An 18876-nucleotide genomic window follows, 5' to 3' on the forward strand; every position below is an offset into this window, starting at 1 on the left:
AATAAACTGCATAAAATGCATAGCTCTGAGGATGAGCCCCAAAGTGCTGTAGGCTGGCAGGACTGATTGCACAGTAAGCTAGCCATCTACGTGAGCAGTAGAGTTTTATCAGAGTTACTTGATCCATCTCTAAGGATGCGGGGAGAAAGTGAAGAACACCGCCTTTCTTCTGCATCAATATTTTTAACTGTTTCTAATATTCTGTTCTTTTGGGAAGGCTTTGTTCATGTGCATTCCTCATGACAGTTTGGGGAAAGGTCTGTATATCCTTTTTTTAAAAAATCTATTTTTTTAAAGTGTGAACAATTTTTTGTTCATACCTAACAACTCTTCAAAGGGCTCTTCCATGCTGGTGGTTTTTTTGGGGTGTGTGTGTGAGAATTTGGCAACATGTCATTGATGTACATGTGCATTGATGTGCATTAATGGTGGGATTATACTGGACCGTCCAGAAATCATTCCGTTAAATTGTTCTGCAATGCTTCCCCAATGAGACAGCATTATTGCTCTCTGGAGGAGGAGCACCATTGTGCTACAGCACAACGAAAGTGGGACAAAAGCACACCCCGAAAATATCTGTGGTATGAAAAGTCGCAGAGTTTCAGCAACGATTGGGAACAAAGCAGCATGTCTACTCTGAAACTTTTATTAGCCAAAAAAGTATTGAAAATAGGATTGCCTAGAATCCACAGGGATGCTCACTACTTCGGAGAGAAATGATGGTGCAACAGAGAAGGTTAGTAGTTCCTGACTGGCAAGGCAAAACTTTGGAGATGGAGTCAAGGTGTTGGTTCAGGATGACCAACTGTGCCCCTGAAGCTGGGGTCAAACATTCAAGTTGTTTTAGTGAGGTCTTGGAGCAACTGGTTGAATTTCTGGCAGGGATACATAGTCATTGACTGGAGGCCTCACCGCTTGACATTTAAAGGGCTGGAACCTTCTTTTGTCATTCCATTGAGGTGGGGAGCGGTTCCCATTCAGGGCTCTCTGGAGCCCCTAAGGCAGGGGTCTGCAACCTTTAAGACAAAAAGAGCCACTTGGACCCGTTTCCAAAGAAAACAACAACTGGGAGCCGCAAAACCATTGCGACATTTAAAACAAATATATCTCCGGAGCCGCGATCTGACAGCGGGCGGGAAGGTGACACTGGGACGGTGCGTGACTAATGCACGCACCGCCCCCATGCGACGTCACAGCCAGTACAGCGCCCGCCACAGTGGGGAGTGTCGGGGCGCACAATGCACCTCCTCCCCTCACTAGTATCCGCCCCGGAGCCGCGGCAAAGGTGTAAAAGAGCCACATGCGGCTCCGGAGCCGCGGGTTGCAGACCCCTGCCCTAAGGCGTCTGTGGACCAGCCCATCAGAGTCTGGTGGCACCAATGTCTCCTCATGGCTCAGAGGAAGGGAGGCAGGCTCTGGTGCCTGCAGACCCACATTGTACAAACCAGGGGGTGGGTCCATTTCCTCCTCAGAGCTGCAGCAGTTGAAGGACAGTGCCTCCAAGGAGTCCTGGTCAATGGCCATGACAATGAGCACTTGTACTCATTCAGAATTTGAGCAGAAGCTTGAAATAAATGGAAGCCATGGTGCCATAATATCTTTTGAAAAATTGCCCATAGACTCAATAAATGGCAATTATTTGGAATCAAAGAGACACTTTGCCAGGAATCCAGCTGTAAGGTGGGGTGGAGTCAGTCAACCTACTACCCAGAACACTGAAATGTTCAGATCAAAGATTTAGATTGCATAGGATTTTGTTTTCATGAAGTGCATTGAGGTTCAGAGTGGAACAAATTGTCCAGAGTTTAAATAAGATGATTTAGTACCACTTACGGTAATTTCTTAGGATGACATGGGCTGGAATCTCCATTGTCCAATCAAGCAAAAACCATTCAAATCCTGCTACTTTGAGATGACTATATAAGAATACTTAGATTTAATCAGGTGTTGAACCATGATTCCTTTAATTTCTTTTTCAGTTATAACCACTAACACTAAGATCCATATAATATGTAAGAAATTTCCAATGGTTTTACAGACTGGCAGTGTGATGTTATGCTGCCAGTTCAGCTGCTACACTTCAGGGAGGAACTTTGCCCAGTTGCAAGTTACATACAGCGGGCAGAACCCTACAGTTTTTCTCCACTTGCTTGTTGAAAATGCTTTGCTGCGATGCCTTTTCACTGGCACAGTGCAGGCAAGTTCTGGGAAAGTTGCCATGTAATTATCTATTGCAGCTAACAGAACAAAGATTCCCGTGGCCAGCTGGGAAAACTAACTAATTTATTGCAGCTTGAACTTTTGTAGAGTCTACAATCAGATGCATCATGCATGGAGGCAGGGGTGCTCCAGTGGCTTTTGGAAAGCTGTAAGGAACTGTTGTTGGTGCTGCATCTTCCTTCCTTGTTCCATTTCCATGTTCATCTGTGCCATGTAGTTACTTAGATGGACTGCTGCTATAGTAATGCTTGTGGCTACAGCTACACCAGTCTTCTTCTTTAGGGATCACTCATAGCTGAGTAAGATTGTCTTCCATAAACACAGTTTTAACAGTGAGTCCGTAAGTGACTGTGGAGGCCAATTCTGGATCCACACGTCCTTCCACAGTGGAGGCATAGGTTTCCAGGTGGGAGTTGATCATGGTGAGGGTTTGCCAAGCATGTCTTCTCCCTTTTGTCCTGAGTTTGAGCATCTTCAAAGCCCATGACACCTTTAATAAAGGCTGTTCTCCAACTGGAGTGCTGGCAGGCCAGTGTTTCCAAGTTGTTGGTGTTTATACTACATTTTTAAAGATTTGCCTTGAGAGAGTCTTTGAACCTCTTATGTTGACCACCAGCATTACGCTTACCAATTTTAAGTTGGGAGTAGAGTAGTTGCTTTGGAAGATGATAATCAGGCATCCGCACAACATGGCCAGTCCAACGAAGTTGATGTTGAAGAATCACTGGTGAGCTTTGCTTCTTCCAGTACACTGGCATTAGTTCGCCTGTCTTCCCAGGTGATGTGCAAAATTGAGACACCGCTGATGGAATCTTTTGAGGAGTTGGAGATGACATTTATAAGTGGTCCATGTTTCACAAGCATGCAGTTAAGTTGGTAGTACAATAGCTTTGTAAACAAGCATTTTGGTTTCCCTGCAAATGTCCCGGTCTTCAAACACTCTGCACTTCAGGATGAGAACAGAAATCACGTGGCGGTGGCAGCGGGAGGCCCCCTTAGCTAAAGTGGTACCTCAGGTTAAGAACAGTTTCAGGTTAAGAACGGACCTCCAAAACGAATTAAGTTCTTAACCCGAGGTAACCACTGTACAGTGCTTGGAGACAGACCGTCAGATTGTGTATCCACAGCAGTGACCAGAGGAGAAATGACCACTGGGAGGAGTGCAGAGGGAACAAGCATCTGCCCCAGCTTCAACAAAACATGTCTCTTCTGTATTGGTCTCTACAGCCAAAGTGGGCACTGGAACTCTTCAACCATTTGACTTCATCCCCAAAGGTGCACTCCTCTATTTTCTCCCGAGACAGACAGATGCCAGCTGTAAGGCCTACTATTATCTACCTAGTGTCCCACAGAGAATTTTCCCAATTTTGCTGCATTTCAGCTGGAGAGATAATAGACTGAACTTATGAATACAGTGGTACCTCGGGTTACATACACTTCAGGTTACAGACGCTTCAGGTTACAGACTCCGCTAACCCAGAGATAGTACCTCGGGTTAAGAACTTTGCTTCAGGATAAGAACAGAAATTGTGCTCCGGCGGCGCGGCAGCAGCAGGAGGCCCCATTAGCTAAAGTGGTGCTTCAGGTGAAGAACAGTTTCAGGTTAAGAACGGACCTCCGGAACGAATTAAGTATGTAACCAGAGGTACGACTGAAAGCACATGGTCTACAATTAAGCTATGAGTCCATCACAGCTTAGGAGCTTTGCTGATAATATTGGATTCTTTACTTCACCAAAACAAAGGGTCAGGTTACCCAATGGTTATTCTTTCCCCACTTCATAGACCATGTGGGCTTCAGTCACAGCCCCCTTTAATGCAACAGAATCAGTGTTGCTCCCACAGCCTGTAAAATATCTGCTGCCATGGAGAAAGGAGAACAGTAAAGACAGCCTACATTTCCCCCAGATTTGCATTTGTTCAGTTTTATTTCTCTTTGGCTAAATTTCACTTTTAAAACATGCATCTTTAGTTCTGCTGAACTCTTGCCCCTTGCCATTCTCCATTTCCTATTTGATGCAAAATGCTCTTTTTTTTGTTTTGGGCAATGCCAAAATACCACTACGCTGTTTTCTTAAGCAGCCCACATACTGATTCTATGAATTTTAATTCTGTTCCTTTCCTCCTCCAGGCGGTTAATGGCTAACATATATTGTTTTAAATCACCTTTATTGAAATTGAATGCTCTAGTATCACCAAGTCAGAATGAACTCCTGTGAAGATATGGAGCTCAGTTATCATATCAGGATCCTTAGTGGCTTTCTCAATTGATCTACCGTAGATAAGTTTTCAACTTTGTACTAATGTAGATTCTTGTAAATTACTAGATGTTATTTTTATTTATAGAAGCTGGTTTTCCAACTTTACATTTTGCTAAAATGTTAAGTAGTTTATAATAGCTATTGATCAACAGATATAGCTTCCCACCATTGCTTCTATTAGGCTAAATAGCAAAGGCTTTTAAAATCACTGTAGCATTTGTAGGTTCAAGAGGTCATCTAGGTATTACTACTATGCTGAAATCAACTCCTATATTTGGCTCAATAAGCCCCAAAGGTCTCCAAGAGATTTACTTACAATTAAAAACATACCATAGAAAAAATACTGTAATAGAAAACACTAACAGTTCCTACAACATATAAAAAACAATACAACCCCCCCCCCCCCAAAGCAATGAGAAGCTCTGACAGCACACTAACAATAAAACAAAAACAACAGTATTTCAAAGTCCTGGGGGAAAGGTAAGATTTTATTTGGCACCAAAAACCTGTTAAAGGTAAAGGACCCCTGACAGCTAAGTCCAGTCGCAGAAGACTCTGGGGTTGCGGCACTCATCTCGCTTTACAGACCGAGGGAGCCGGTGTTTGTCCGCAGACAGCTTTGCCAGGTCATGTGCCCAGCATGACTAAGCCACTTCTGGCACAAAGGAACACCAAAACCAGAGCAGTGCACTGAAACGCCGTTTACATTCCCGTCGGAGCAGTACCTATTTATCTACTTACACTTTGACGTGTTTTCGAACTGCTAGGTTGGCAGGAGCAGGGACCGAGCAATGGGAGCTCACCCTGTTTTGGGGATTCGAACTGCTGACCTTCTGATCGGCAAGCGCAAGAGGCTCTGTGGTTTAGACCACAGCGCCACCCGCGTCCCCTGTGAGGATTGAACTCATGACCCCTAGTTTACAAGACCACTGAGCTATGGAGCCACCCATACATGCTGTTAGTGCCCTGCAAAACTCACTGGGGAGAGTATTCCACAGACAGGGAGCTACAGCTGAGGTGGGACCTCTGATGACAATCTAAGGGTTTAGGTAGGTTCATATTAGCACACCATTAAAGTCACTTGTATGCAATGTATTCCCAATTCAACACCTTAACTTACAAAAAACCCAGCCTTGTTAGCTCAAATAATAATGCCTATAGTATTAGCATTTATGCATCTACTTAAAATTTATCTGTTCACCTAAGCTTTCCCTGCGGGGTGATCTAGTTATGTTGCTGTATTAATCTGATCCAGTGTTTACATGTGTTTTGTATTTGCTTTATGAATGCAATTGATTTTATGATGTTCACTGCCACAATTCCCCCCCTTAATGTTGGCAGCACAGAATTTTAAATAAAGAAATTAGAAAACGGAGTGTAAGGCAGGAATGGTGAACCTGTGGCCCTCCAGCTGTTGTTGGACTCCGACTCTAATAAACAAAGCTGGCTGGGGCTGATGGGAGTTGTCAGAACAACATCTGAAGAGCCACAATGTCTCTCTCCCTGGTGTAATGATATATACCGGTACCACAGAATAAATTTACAAACATATTTGTCCAGGTGTGTTTCAGATCTTCCCTATACATTAAAGCACATCTAAGAATCCTGGGAGTTGTAGTTCTTTAAGTTTGTTAAGGGTGCTGGCCAAATGTATTTCTGTAAGGACAAAACTACAGTTCCCAGGATTCTTTGAGGAATGTCATGTGTTTTAAAAGTGCATTGGATGTTCTTTAAATTTTTGTTGTGGATCTACCCATCATTCCAGAATTTTGTCATCCTACTTCACAATGGTGTATTTCTCAATTGCTGCTTCTTCCTACACCTATAGCACCAAGGCTATAGGTGTAAGTAGGCATACGCAAACTCGGCCCTCCAGATGTCTTGGGACTACAACTCCCATCATCCCTAGCTAACAGGACCAGTGGTCTGGGATGATGGGAATTGTAGTCTCAAAGCATCTGGAGGGTCGAGTTTGCCTATGCCTGGTTTAAGTGTATACATCATACGTTTAAAGCACATCACTTCCCCCAAAGAACCCTGGGAACCATAGTTCCAAACACCCTTAACAAACTACTGCTTCCAGGACTCGGGGGGGGGGGAGTCATGTGCTTTAAATGTGCTTTGAAATGAATGCTGCCCGAAATGTGCTTCTAGGAAGAGGAAGGACCTACCATCTGAATCCCTCTACTAGTCTTGGTTTCGTGCAGTGGGTGCTGAGACCTCTGCTCTAAGCCTCTTCAGTCTGTCTGGACTAATGGCGTGGAATTGCCACAGACTTCCTGTGATGTGCTGGCGTCTGGTGCCCAGATCCAGGGTCACTGTGTCCTTACCAGTTTCTTATACTTCTAGCAAATGATGTGAACCGATCTTTCAAAGGGGGTGGGAGAGAAACAGCTGAACTTATTGAGCCAGCTTCCTACCATAGTTTCTGTTTCATGTCCTGCTCATATACCATAAATGTGATGAAAACTCCTTGAGCTTGGGCCTGAATATGTATACCTCTGGGATTCTCAAAGAAGAGGTAAGCACCAGGACCCCTGGAGAAGCACCCCCAGCTTCTTGCCTCCTACTGGCCTTTCCTCCAATACTCATTTTTCCCCACCCATTCCTTTCAAATTCCAGGAAAGGAAAAGGAGGAAGCAAACAAATGAGAAGCAAATGTCTACCCAGGTCTTTTTTTTTCTTTTTTGGCCCGGGGCTCCTTGGTGGTGGTGATATTGGGCTGTTTGTCTTCTACCTGTGGTTTTTCTTTCCTTTTGTGTTTTTGCCAGCAGCACATTTGATTCAACTGTCTCCATTTGAATTGCATCAATGGGGAAAAAAATCTGCACCCCTTAAAACCATTGTCCCACACTGTGTGGTTTTCTTTGTGGTAGGCCCTTTCTGTGCACTACTCTGAGCAATCCAGTGTCAAAGCTTTTGAAAGAGAGACCTTATTTGGCTGTACTAACTTGTCCAAAGCTCCCATGATCTCTGGCTGCCTGCAGATTACTCTGCACCAGGCCCATGCAAAGCTTGTCTGAGGCCCAAGGAAGGAGTCTTGTTTGAATGCAGTTATAAACTCAAACAGAAAAGCAGCTGGTTAATGGCAGGACCCCCATGGGCTTAGCCCTCTGAGGCCCAGGGCAAGTGTACCTAGGCCTGCTTTGCACTGCCAGGAGATTTCCATCTCCTGCTTGGTGAAGCTATCCTTTGAGGTGGTAGATCAAATTCAGATTGGCCTGGAAAGGAAGCAAGCTTTTTCCTGCATTCAGGGGAGAAATGCTTCCACTTGCTTCCAGTCCAATGCAGTGTGAGCTACAAATGGCTCATCTTTCCCTGGGTACAATCCCTAATTGCAGAGCTAAGTATCAGCGTTCTTGCCTTAGTATGCAAATTGCAATATGCTTACATTTGTTTGGGGTGCTGTAGTAAGAGGAAACGAGCTGTGGCTTTTTCACAGGGCATTGCTACACAGAAGCTTGTCACAAATGATGTACTTTTCAAGAATGACGGAAGGAAATGAGAGAGGCGGGGTTCATATTGACCTCATTGCTCTTTGGAGGATATGGTCAGCTAGGAACAGTTTGGAGGAACAAGAGAGCTACATTTCAATCTTCAGTTTGTATTCCTGGATGTCTGAGTTCAGGCACCTGAGCTAGTATTTCCTGGCTGGGCTTCTTGGTGTGTATTCTGGTAACAGGGTTAAAGTGCATGCTCTTAGATCTTAATATAATATTTCTGTTCTCTGAACTCACAACCTTTGCAAGCCCCATATTAAAAAATGAAGCTTATTTTTCAAAAGCAAATACTGTCTAAATAAGCTTTGTTTTAAATGAGAAAAACTTCATCAGTAGTACTGACAGTCCATTTAAAGAACTGCTTTTCTCCAGGCCATTTTCTTTTGATATTGAAAATAATTGTTCTGGTATTCCAAAATACAGAGCCCTTCTAAATGGCTCATTGGATATTGCAAGCAGGTAAGTGGGAGCAGCATTTTTAAACTTGCCATCTTTTCAGAGGGTAAATCCAGATTAAATGGGGGGGGGGTGCAGGCTGGCATTTTGATGCCAATGCACCCACAGAAATTCTGCCAAAAAACCCTTTCATGCATGAGCAGCACTGATCCTCCAATAAACGCTCATGTGGAAGCACCCATAAAAGTCTGAAGTCATAGAACTGTAGAGTTGGAAGAGGTCCCCAAGGGTCATCTAGTCCAACCCCCTGCAATGTAGGAATCTCAACTAAAGCATCCATGACAAATGACCGTCCAACCTTAAAAGGAAGTATTAAAAACCTTCAAGGAAGGAGAGTCCATAATCTCCCCAGGGAACTATGCTATTTGCATGTAATTTTTCTAAAGAAGAAACATTTTCCCCCTTCCTACATTTCCAATTTTGAAATGGAAATTTTCCAATTTCATACCAGCCACAACTGGGATATTTAGTTGCTTAAAATTTCTTATTTCCCTGTATTTTAAACACAAACAACTTTATGGCATAGAAGACCCTCTCTCAAATATTGTAACCATTTTCTGTAAATGTTTGCTGATTCAGCCAAATATTTTTTTTTCAGATCCCAATCCACTTCTACTTGAAATAATTCAGTAGCACAATAGCTGTGTGGCTTTTTGTGTATGTTTTTGTTCCTTAGTAACTTTGAATTTTAGTATATGTGCTGCTGAAGCGAGCACTGTTCCTTAGTAACTTTGGAGCTACTGTAAATCAAAGTCTTAGATTGAGCAACTTGTACATAACCTTCACTTGTTTTCCTGGTATCTCTGGCTTGTTTGTACTGTGAATGATGGATGACAGTGCAACATCATGGCAAATTCCTGGAATCTGAGTCTGCTATTTGAAAAGATGCATGTTCATATTCACATCAGTTATTGATGTTTACTAGCCATACAGTCAAATCAGTGCAATATGTATATGTGTGTATTATATGTGCATAATATAAGTGTATTATATCTCCATGCATCCATGTTGCCCTCCCCCCATCTATTCAAAGATGAATTGGATGATTTCATGAACAGCTGCAACAGGTTAAATATTGCTGTGAATTTCAGAAGCGTTGTACAGCTTAATTATCCAACAGACCCACTATCTAAAAAGAGGTGTTAGGCTAAGCTGTAGTGTCTGACAACCCCTAGAGCTGGTAGGGTGGCCTGTGCCCAAAGTGGCCATTTAGGCAGGGCCAATGTGGTCACATGGGCAGGCCAAAGTTCTGGTTTTCTTCCCATTCTCATTCTATGCAAAGGTGTAGACACTACAGCCCTTAGTGCCTAACTCACCTGAAAAATGTCCAACCTTAACTATTTGAAAATGATTCATAGATGGTACCTAACTCTGAGTAGGTTGGCTATGATATATAAAGTACCATCAGATATGTGTTGGACATGTAAAGAAAAGGAGGGGGCCTTTTTTCATATGTGGTGGACATGTAAAAAAGTAAAAGAATATTGGGAAATGATTTATAATGAGTTGGAAAAAATGTTTACAATTACCTTCCCCAAAAGACCAGAGTCCTTTTTATTAGGAATAACCCTGACAGAAATTCCTAGGTGTCAGAAAAGCTTATTTATGTATGTAACAACAGTGGTCTGTGTTTTGTTAGCCCCCAAATGGAAAATAAGTGAGGTCCCAGACAAAGAGGATTTGCAACTTAAGATGTTAGGATATGAAGAACTTACAGGTTTAACACATAGAATAAAAGAACAAGAAGAACTTATATTTAAAGAAGAGTGGAAAACACTTACTGAATATATGGAAAATAATGATCTCTCTCTCTCTCTCTCTCTCTCTCTCTCTCTCTCTCTCTGTGTGTGTGTGTGTGTGTGTCCAACCTTGGTTTAGAAGTGGTCCCTGCTGTCACAATGTCTAGTATGGGATAATGTTGCAATAACCATATATTACTTAGAAGTAAGCCCAATTAAATTCCATGGGGATAGCTCCCAGATAGGACTGGAGCCTGAACTGGTTAGTCTTAAAGATGCCACACAGAACTATTTAACAAAGTCCCCCCCTAAACTTTTATTCCTCCTGCCACCAACTTACTCGCTTCTATGCCTTCTTTCCAGAATGTGGGGTGATAGTAAATGGATTAGAGTGCAGGACGACAGGGTTAAAATCACCACTCATTTATGAAATCTTCCTGGGTGACCTTGGGCTATTCCCTGTCAGCCTAGGTCTCAGGGTTGCGAGGGTAAAATGTGGAAGAGGAGAGTCATGAATGCCAACGTAAGGTCCTTCAAGAAATGAAATGGTTTAATTGGAGAACATATGTCCTCAAAAAATATTGCCTTACTGGCAAAATGAAGAATTAGGAAGGGGCCAATCACTCTGGTGGAGTTAGCAGAAGACCTCTCAAGGCCACGGATGACAAGAAAGATGCAGCAGAATTAATATCAGTAGGAAGAGGACCAAATGTTCCAAGTATGATTGGATATGCACACACCCAACCAACAGAACTTTATGTGCATGAAAGGAAACCAGGCTTGCTTGTTTTTAGTTGGTTCAATGCAGAATAACTGGCCATGGGAGGGTAGCAACATGGACAAGCCAGTTACATTGGGTCTGTTCATTTATTAACTACATTTATATCACTTCCCAAAACAGGAATTCTCTGGGTGTGTCCCAAAGCAAAGCAAAACAGTTAAAACTGTAAATTAAAATCAAAGTGACAACCAGTGCCCATCTCAGTACAACGTTACCTGCTTAAAGCAAAGCTAAGAAACAACAAGATCCATATAGTGACTAGCGCTTCCCAAACCAGCAGCAGGAGTGCCCCGGATGCAGATTAAACAGGACAGTGTATACAGAGCCTTACTCTCAAGTTTTTGGGGAGTATTATAAGTAAGTTTTGTGTTTCAGGTTAAAAGATAAAATGTGATTGCCCTGCACAAAATAGTTAGGCTCTTTTTAATGGGGAGTACAATATTTTCTCTCATTTATGGAGCACACACACAAACATACTTTTCTTTTAAGAATCCTAAAATAACTCCCAGATATATATTAGTTTTGGGGGCTTCGGTGCGGGGGTGGGGAGGGAGTCTGCTTCAGATCCTTACCTCTCAAATGTGACCCGTCAAGAAAGTCATGGTAGCTCCATCCAAGAGGTGGCAAAGTGGTCACTCTAAACTTGGTTATTATCCATTGGAGCATTGTTACAGCAAGGTATATGTTGACCTTAACAAGATAACAATAGGAGTGGAACTGAGCATTGTTTTCCCAATAGGGTCAGTAGCTAAAACGTTAACTCTTTAATTCAATGAGTATCTTTCCATACATGGAGTTTCTTTTTCGCGCTGTATATATTATGCTCATCAGGCGGCATGAGTGCCCTCTTGTGGCGATCAAGAGCAAAAGCAATCGATAAAAGGCACAATCCTAGACAATCCATTCATTCAGCATTAATCTTTATTTCTTTGTACCAAGTTTTCTAGGAGATTAGATGCAGGTTGCTTCCAGATGGACCTGCTTATTAAGCATACATCCTGATTTCTTTTTGACTATTTAATAAGCATTCATTCCAAATCATTTGCAGAGAGGTCAGATGACAGTCATGCCCACCTCTTAGGCCACATGCACACCATACATTTAAAGCACTATGATACTACTTTAAACAGCCATGGCTTCCCCCAAATTATACTGGGAATTACAAATCCCAGAATTCTCTGTGAAGAGAGTTAAATCGCTCTGCACATTGCCCTGGGATGGGAATTGTAGCTTTGTGTGATCAGCACCTTTAAACTGCAGTTTGTAGGATTCCCTATGATACTGAAAGCAGTATAATAGTGCTTTAAATGTGTAGTGCAGATGTGACTGACATTGCATATCCTACACTTTCCAGTTCATTTCCCCATTACTTTCCTTGTCTGATTTGGGAGCAGAGGAGAAACTGGGTTTGTTCTGCAAGAGCACCAAATCAACCGTAATTGTGCAACCTAAATTTGCCATTTTGTCTTGGGGCACCCATCACACATAGACTTCAATATCCCGTCTGAATAATGTGGTTTCATTTCTATTGCTTTTCCTGTAGAAGAGACTGGGGCTGAAATGTCAACATAGGATTTGGTATTTAAATGGATCATTTAACATTAGTCAAAGGTAGAATTAAGCATGCTTGTAAAATTGACAAACAACTGAAAAGAGCGAAGTATAACAGCATAATTTGCTTCTTCATATTCATTCAACATGCCACACTTTCTGAATACCTTACAGGTGAAGATTTTTCAATGTCCAGCACTTAACTAGCTGGTGGCGAGTAGGGCCAGCCCAAGACATTTTGGTGCCTGAGGTGAACCACAAAACGACGTCCCTCTCTCTGCCAGGAAAGTAGGAGCAAGTGAAGAAATACATCAGGAACGGGGGGGGGGGGGGTAATGATCTATACAGTGGTATCTCAGGTTACATACAATTCAGGTTACAGGCTCCGCTAACCCAGAAATAGTACCTCATGTTTAGAGAAAACTTTACCTCAGGATGAGAACAGAAATCATGCTCCGGTGGCGGCAGCGGCAGCGGGAGGCCCCATTAGCTAAAGTGGTGCTTCAGATTAAGTACAGTTTCAGGTTAAGAACAGACCTCCAGAACGAATTAAGTTCTTAACCCGAGGTACCACTGTATTGGGATCTGTGGCCCCTGTGGCCCCTGTTGCCAAAGGTGGTTGCCTGAGGCAGTTGCCTCACCTTGCCTTTATGGGTGGGTCAGCCCTGGTGGCGAGTGCTTTAGAATTAGGCACTTAAATTTTGGAAGCTTGGGTTTCACTATTCATTTTTCATCTTGTAACATATACTTGATGAAGACACTTAACATACCTTTATCACATGTTAACAAGACTTGCAAAAGATTATTGCAAATTCTGAGAGTGGATGCAGTGATATACTCTTCCGGACTCTGGTAGGCAGCAGCAGGGCTTAATGGCATGAGGGAGCCATTCCTGCATATGGACGCTTGCCTCTCACCCTGGGCAAGGCTCAAGGGGGAGGAATGGGGCAGATAAGATCTGCACGTTAGCTGCCAGCTACTGTCAGTGGGAATACAACTGAGAAAGCCCTAAACACTCTAGGGCTGGATCTATACTCACTCTTTAAATGTTCTTAGAATGATATTTTTTTTTTATATCACTTTAAAACATAAGGGCATTTGTTTTCACTTCCTTTTCTACAAGGTCTACCCACTTATTTGACGGGGCAAGCTCTGCAGCACCCTCTGGTGTCACATTCTGATAACACATCATTAACATTTTAAAGAACATTACAGTGGTACCTCAGGTTACATACACTTCAGGTTACATACACTTCAGGTTACAGACTCCGCTAACCCAGAAATAATACCTCAGGTTAAGAACTTTGCTTCAGGATGAGAACAGAAATCGGGCTCCGGCGGTGCGGCATCAGCGGGAGGCCCCATTAGCTAAAGTGGTGCTTCAGGTTAAGTACAGTTTCAGGTTAAGAACGGACCTCCGGAACGAATTAAGTACTTAACCCAAGGTACCACTGTATATGGCTATATCAGGGGCCAGCAAACGTTTTCAGCAGGGGGCCGGTCCACTGTCCCTCAGACTTTGTGGGGGGCCGGAATATATTTTGAAAAAAATACATGAATGAATTCCTATGCCCCACAAATAACCCAGAGATGCATTTTAAATAAAAGCACACATTCTACTCATGTAAAAACACGCTGATTCCCAGACTGTCTGTTAGAAGGCGATTGGGCCGTATCCGGCCCTCGGGCCTTAGTTTGTCTACCCATGGGCTATATCATAACCCTTTAAAACTCAGTTTTAGTGTTAAAAACCATGTGTAGAGGAGTCCCAGGGCTAGGGTATCTGAAGGATGTCCTTTTTCTATGTAAACTTGGCCAAATTTACTGATGATATTATTAGAAGGCCTGCTATAGCTTCCCATTCCCTTTTGTGCTACTAGAGAAGGACTTTTCTGATGCAGCACCCCAAATTCCAAAAGAGCAATCTGGCGCAAACTCCTTTTTTTCAGGTGCAGTGGGGAAATAATATTTTCCCGTAAGGAGCGTGCTGATTTATTATGGCTTTTACAGTGTTTGCTTGGGGTTTTTTTTTTTTTTTTTTAGTATTTTTGATTATGCTATATTACTGTTCCTATGTGATAGTTTTAAAATTTGTTTTGTGAACCATTTTGGAAATTTCTCTGCTAAGATAGGACAAAAATATTGTAACTCCCTCTCTGTTTCTCTCCCTAGCTCCATCTAGTTCACTGGAACTCCACAATGTACCACAACATTGATGAAGCAGTGGGGAAGAAGAACGGCATAGCCATTATTGCTTTATTTGTGCAGGTAACTTTCTACTGTCTTTGTCATAATCATAATCATAATTAAATTCATTAGATGCTTTTTTGCCACGGGCAGCTCATGACCATTTATCATGACTATTTCTTGTAAACGCTGTGTTCAAAAAATGTCATCATGTGTGCAGTAGAATACCTTGAAATACTAGGTTTAAGAGAAGAAAGAGAAAGGCATTCTGAACATAGTCAAACTTAGGTTATAAATTGTCCCTGGAAATGAAAATGATTATGTGGGATTATTAGTGGGCTGGTGAGAAAATAACATTATTTTTTATTTTGTAGTGGGCATTAGAACAAGTCTACAAGATCAAAATGGATCAAAATGGATCAGATTTAATGACTTGGTTAAAGAAACTTAGGATGTGCAGTGATAATATTTCAAATAAGGACAGCTGCAAATGGACTTATTTTTTATGATATGGCAGAGCTTATCTCTTTGCAGAAGAGCATGAATATGGTTTTCAAAGTTCAGCTTTGTGGTTTATTTGAGTTTGTAGATGACATACAGCAATCAGAACAGGAATAATGCAATGAATGAATGAATTAAGGCAGCAATTCCCATTCTGATCTGTTTTCATCTCCATCAGCACTGTTTCCATTCCACTGCACTTTGGTTTCTGCCAAATACTGTGTTAATCATCTTGCTGTCTGCTATTTAATGTAAGTTGGATGACTTGTGTAACTATTTATGTAACTTCCTTTCATTTCCACGTAAAGGAAATGCCAAAATGTTTTTTAAGTCATTAATTACGTATTGTATGTGTACTAACAAGGATGATGTGAACTACTACCAATCGCTGAAGAGACTTCTGTTCCTGACCACAGACAAACATGCAAACTGATGCCAATTTCCCTTTCTCTTTCCATTTCCCCCCAGAATTCTCCAACATTCCTAAGTGAGAATGGTGTTTTATATTAAGATATAAATTGCCGATCTAAATTCAACTTTACACAAAACATGCTGCTTATCTATTTAAGTGCTTGGAATATATACAGAGAAAGAATGGTTTGATTATGTCAAAGTGAAAGGGATGTGGGCAGTGCTTTTTTCCCTAAAAAAATGTTTAGGGGTACTCTCATTTTCCTACTCATATTGAAATACTGCCCCTCAATGAGGCCAAACTTAGATTCAGAAAATGTTTAGGGGTATGCGACCCCTGCGTCCCCCTAGAAAAAAGCACTGGATTTGAGTGTAGTGGTTGTCTGGGGTTTCTGTGGAAAAACAACTTTACTGCAGAAGAATTCACGAGTGTTTATTGCTTTAAGTACTAGGCAAATGCTCCTTTATGAGCCATATTTGTGCACCATGACCCTAACTATGTTTATGTGGAAGTAAGCCCTACTGATTTCAATTTACTTCCAAGTAAGTATGCTTAAGGACGCGGGTGGCGCTGTGGGTTAAACCACAGAGCCTAGGACTTGCTGATCAGAAGGTTGGCAGTTCGAATCCCCGCGACGGGGTGAGCTCCCATTGCTCGGTCCCTGCTCCTGCCAACCTAGCAGTTCGAAAGCACCTCAAAGTGCAAGTAGATAAATAGGTACTGCTCCGGCGGGAAGGTAAACGGCGTTTCCGTGCACTGCTCTGGTTCGCCAGAAGCAGTTTAGTCATGCTGGCCACATGACGCAGAAGCTGTATGCCGGCTCCCTCGGCCAGTAAAGCGAGATGAGCGCCGCAACCCCAAAGTTGGCCATGACTGGTCAGGGGTCCTTTACCTTTACTTAAGTATGCTTAGGATTGCAGTTTTAGCCAGAACAAATTACCTTGGAAGCAGAGTTGCCAAAGAAGACTACACAAATCTAAGACTTCTGTGCAGCCCAAACAGGTGGTTGGGCTACCCCTCTACCCTTCACATATTTTGAGCTTCAATTCCCATCAGCCCAAGCCAGCAAGAACACGTTGATGCCGGTTGATGGGAGTTGTAGTCTCAAATATCCAGGGGGCACCAGGTTGGTGAAGGCTGCCTTTTCATAAGTAGTTGTGCCATTTCAATATTGTATGGATGGAGTGGGGAAAGTTGTCCTTCACGTTTCAAATTGATTCTGGGTTAGGTTTTTATTTATTTTTTTGCTTCTATTAATTTGTCAGGTTTTATAATATGATTATAAATGCCTCCAAGACTGTTTGAATGTAAAAGTGTATTGATTATGGTCCTGATGCAGAAATAGGACTGTTAAAAATAATGGAAGCAGCTCTCAGTTCACTCGGTTTTGTATCCTAGAGGACTGTTCCATAATTGCTTCTGAAGCAGCCTTCCAATTTCAGCAGAACTAACCTTGGAGTTACTCAGAAAGTTTTGTAAAATTGTTAAATAAAACTCTTTAGCTTAATAATCTCTCTCCACTTTTTCAATTCAATTTAATCAAGGGGCTCCCACCCACCCCTTTTTTCTTTTTTGCGTTGCTCAGTATTTTTATTTTAATTGAAAATGTTTCTGCACTGCATCCTTAAACTAGATGGAGAGTTGGGTGCCCTTTGCTTAATGGCCTACTAGAAGAAAGCCAACTTCACTCAGTGGATTTCATCCAGCTGTAGTTGTCCTGTTTCAATCCCCAGCATCTCCAGGCAGGGCTAGGAGACATCTCTGCCTGAAATCCTGGGGAGCTGCTGCTGTCAGTCAGTGTAGACACAACTGAGCAAGATGGAGCAGTGGTGTCACTCAGTATGAGACAGTTTCCTACATTACATTGAAATATTCAAGGAATAGCTTTCTTATCAAGCAGCTGAAAAATGAGGAATATTGGTCAACACTGCACAAAATTAGAATTTTTTCTGGCCAGTGAAAACAAAGACATTCCTGGCACCATGGCTACTTTTGCCTTGACAGCCGCAAAACAATGACAGATCTATTACAATTCTCGTAAATGGATAGTAATCAAGAAGCAAGCTCTTAAAGAACTTTCTGTGTACGTTTCAAAGTTGCTGTTTGTGTCTCTGTTCCCTGATCGCTGAGATTTATTTATTGCTTAAGTGGTTACTTTGGTCTGACATTTTTCTTGTTATGGCCTATGGCTTAAAGCAAATCTGATGCTAAGCTGAACAGATGGCAATCTGCATTGGTACGTCTGCACTGGCAACACATGTATAAAGTTGTTTAACCATACGGATCCCTCTTGCTGGGTTGGGGTGAATGTTTTGACACTTGAAATGCTTCTAAACATGTTGTTTGAATTTGGCATCTGAAACAAAGTTATCTAAAGTAACAGAAATCTTCTGACAAGAGTCCCGTGTACCCTGCAATGTTGAGATGGGAGTGTCCTCCATTTACTTTATCATGAGGGGTGAGGGAAGGCTTGGCACATTTGAGTTTTCTTAGTTTCTAATTTTTATCAATCTTAAATTCAGTTCTCCACATTTGTCCAGCAAGTTGTGAATTTTTCTTTTTTAAAAATCCTGAAGAATTTCTCCTAATAACCACAGTTCTGGATGCAGTTTTGACCAACATACACATTTTTTCAAGCAATTTCCCCTAAAATAATGCATTTCTGTAAGTTATTTTCAGCAATGCATTCATTTTTATTTACATTTCCCGCTGATTTACACATGTTCATAAGTGTTGTTGGGTTGGAGAATTACACTGCAAAATTCTGATAAGTGCAACTGCTGACGAATGTCTTTGATATGGTTCTCATATTATTTTTTGAAAGTGCAAATTGGACAAATTCAGTTTTAAATGTGAACTGATTGAAGTTCTCCTCCAACCCTACTCATGAGTTATGGAAGCCCCATATGTACACAGGACCCCCCGCAACATGACTGAAGCGACTGAAGGGCTCGCTTCCTGGCCTTCTCCGGATATATGGTATAAGGCAGCTTTCAGTGAAACCATGCTGACCTCTTCAGTCACAATGAACCAGCTCTCTGTAAAGACTTCTAGCTCTCAAAAACCCGAGTGAGGTGTATGGTGTTGGCATGCACATTATCCTCATGGTTCATAGCATATGGTCTTCAGCTACCTGTGTAGTAGTTAGTTGTGCTAGTTGTGTAGTAGGTTATATCAGATTTGAACTGGGGCTCAAACTCTGCAGTGAGGCTCCCTAAGGTAATCTTGGGCTAGTCTCCTAAGGTGGTTGTGAGGATAAGATGGGGGGG

General features: G+C 42.1%; 1 protein-coding gene across 2 annotated transcripts in view; it reads left to right on the forward strand.

Annotated features, from left to right (window-relative positions):
* The window catches only part of CA8 (carbonic anhydrase 8), a 43947-nt gene that overhangs the window by 14650 nt on the left and 10421 nt on the right, over positions 1-18876 (forward strand). For both annotated transcript variants that reach the window (XM_077932981.1, XM_077932980.1), the window contains exon 4: positions 14680-14775. In XM_077932981.1, the coding sequence (XP_077789107.1) occupies positions 14680-14775 (96 nt within the window). The remainder of the gene's footprint in view (positions 1-14679; positions 14776-18876) is intronic.

This window comes from Podarcis muralis, chromosome 8 (assembly GCF_964188315.1).
Source record: "Podarcis muralis chromosome 8, rPodMur119.hap1.1, whole genome shotgun sequence".
Lineage (NCBI taxonomy): Eukaryota > Metazoa > Chordata > Lepidosauria > Squamata > Lacertidae > Podarcis > Podarcis muralis.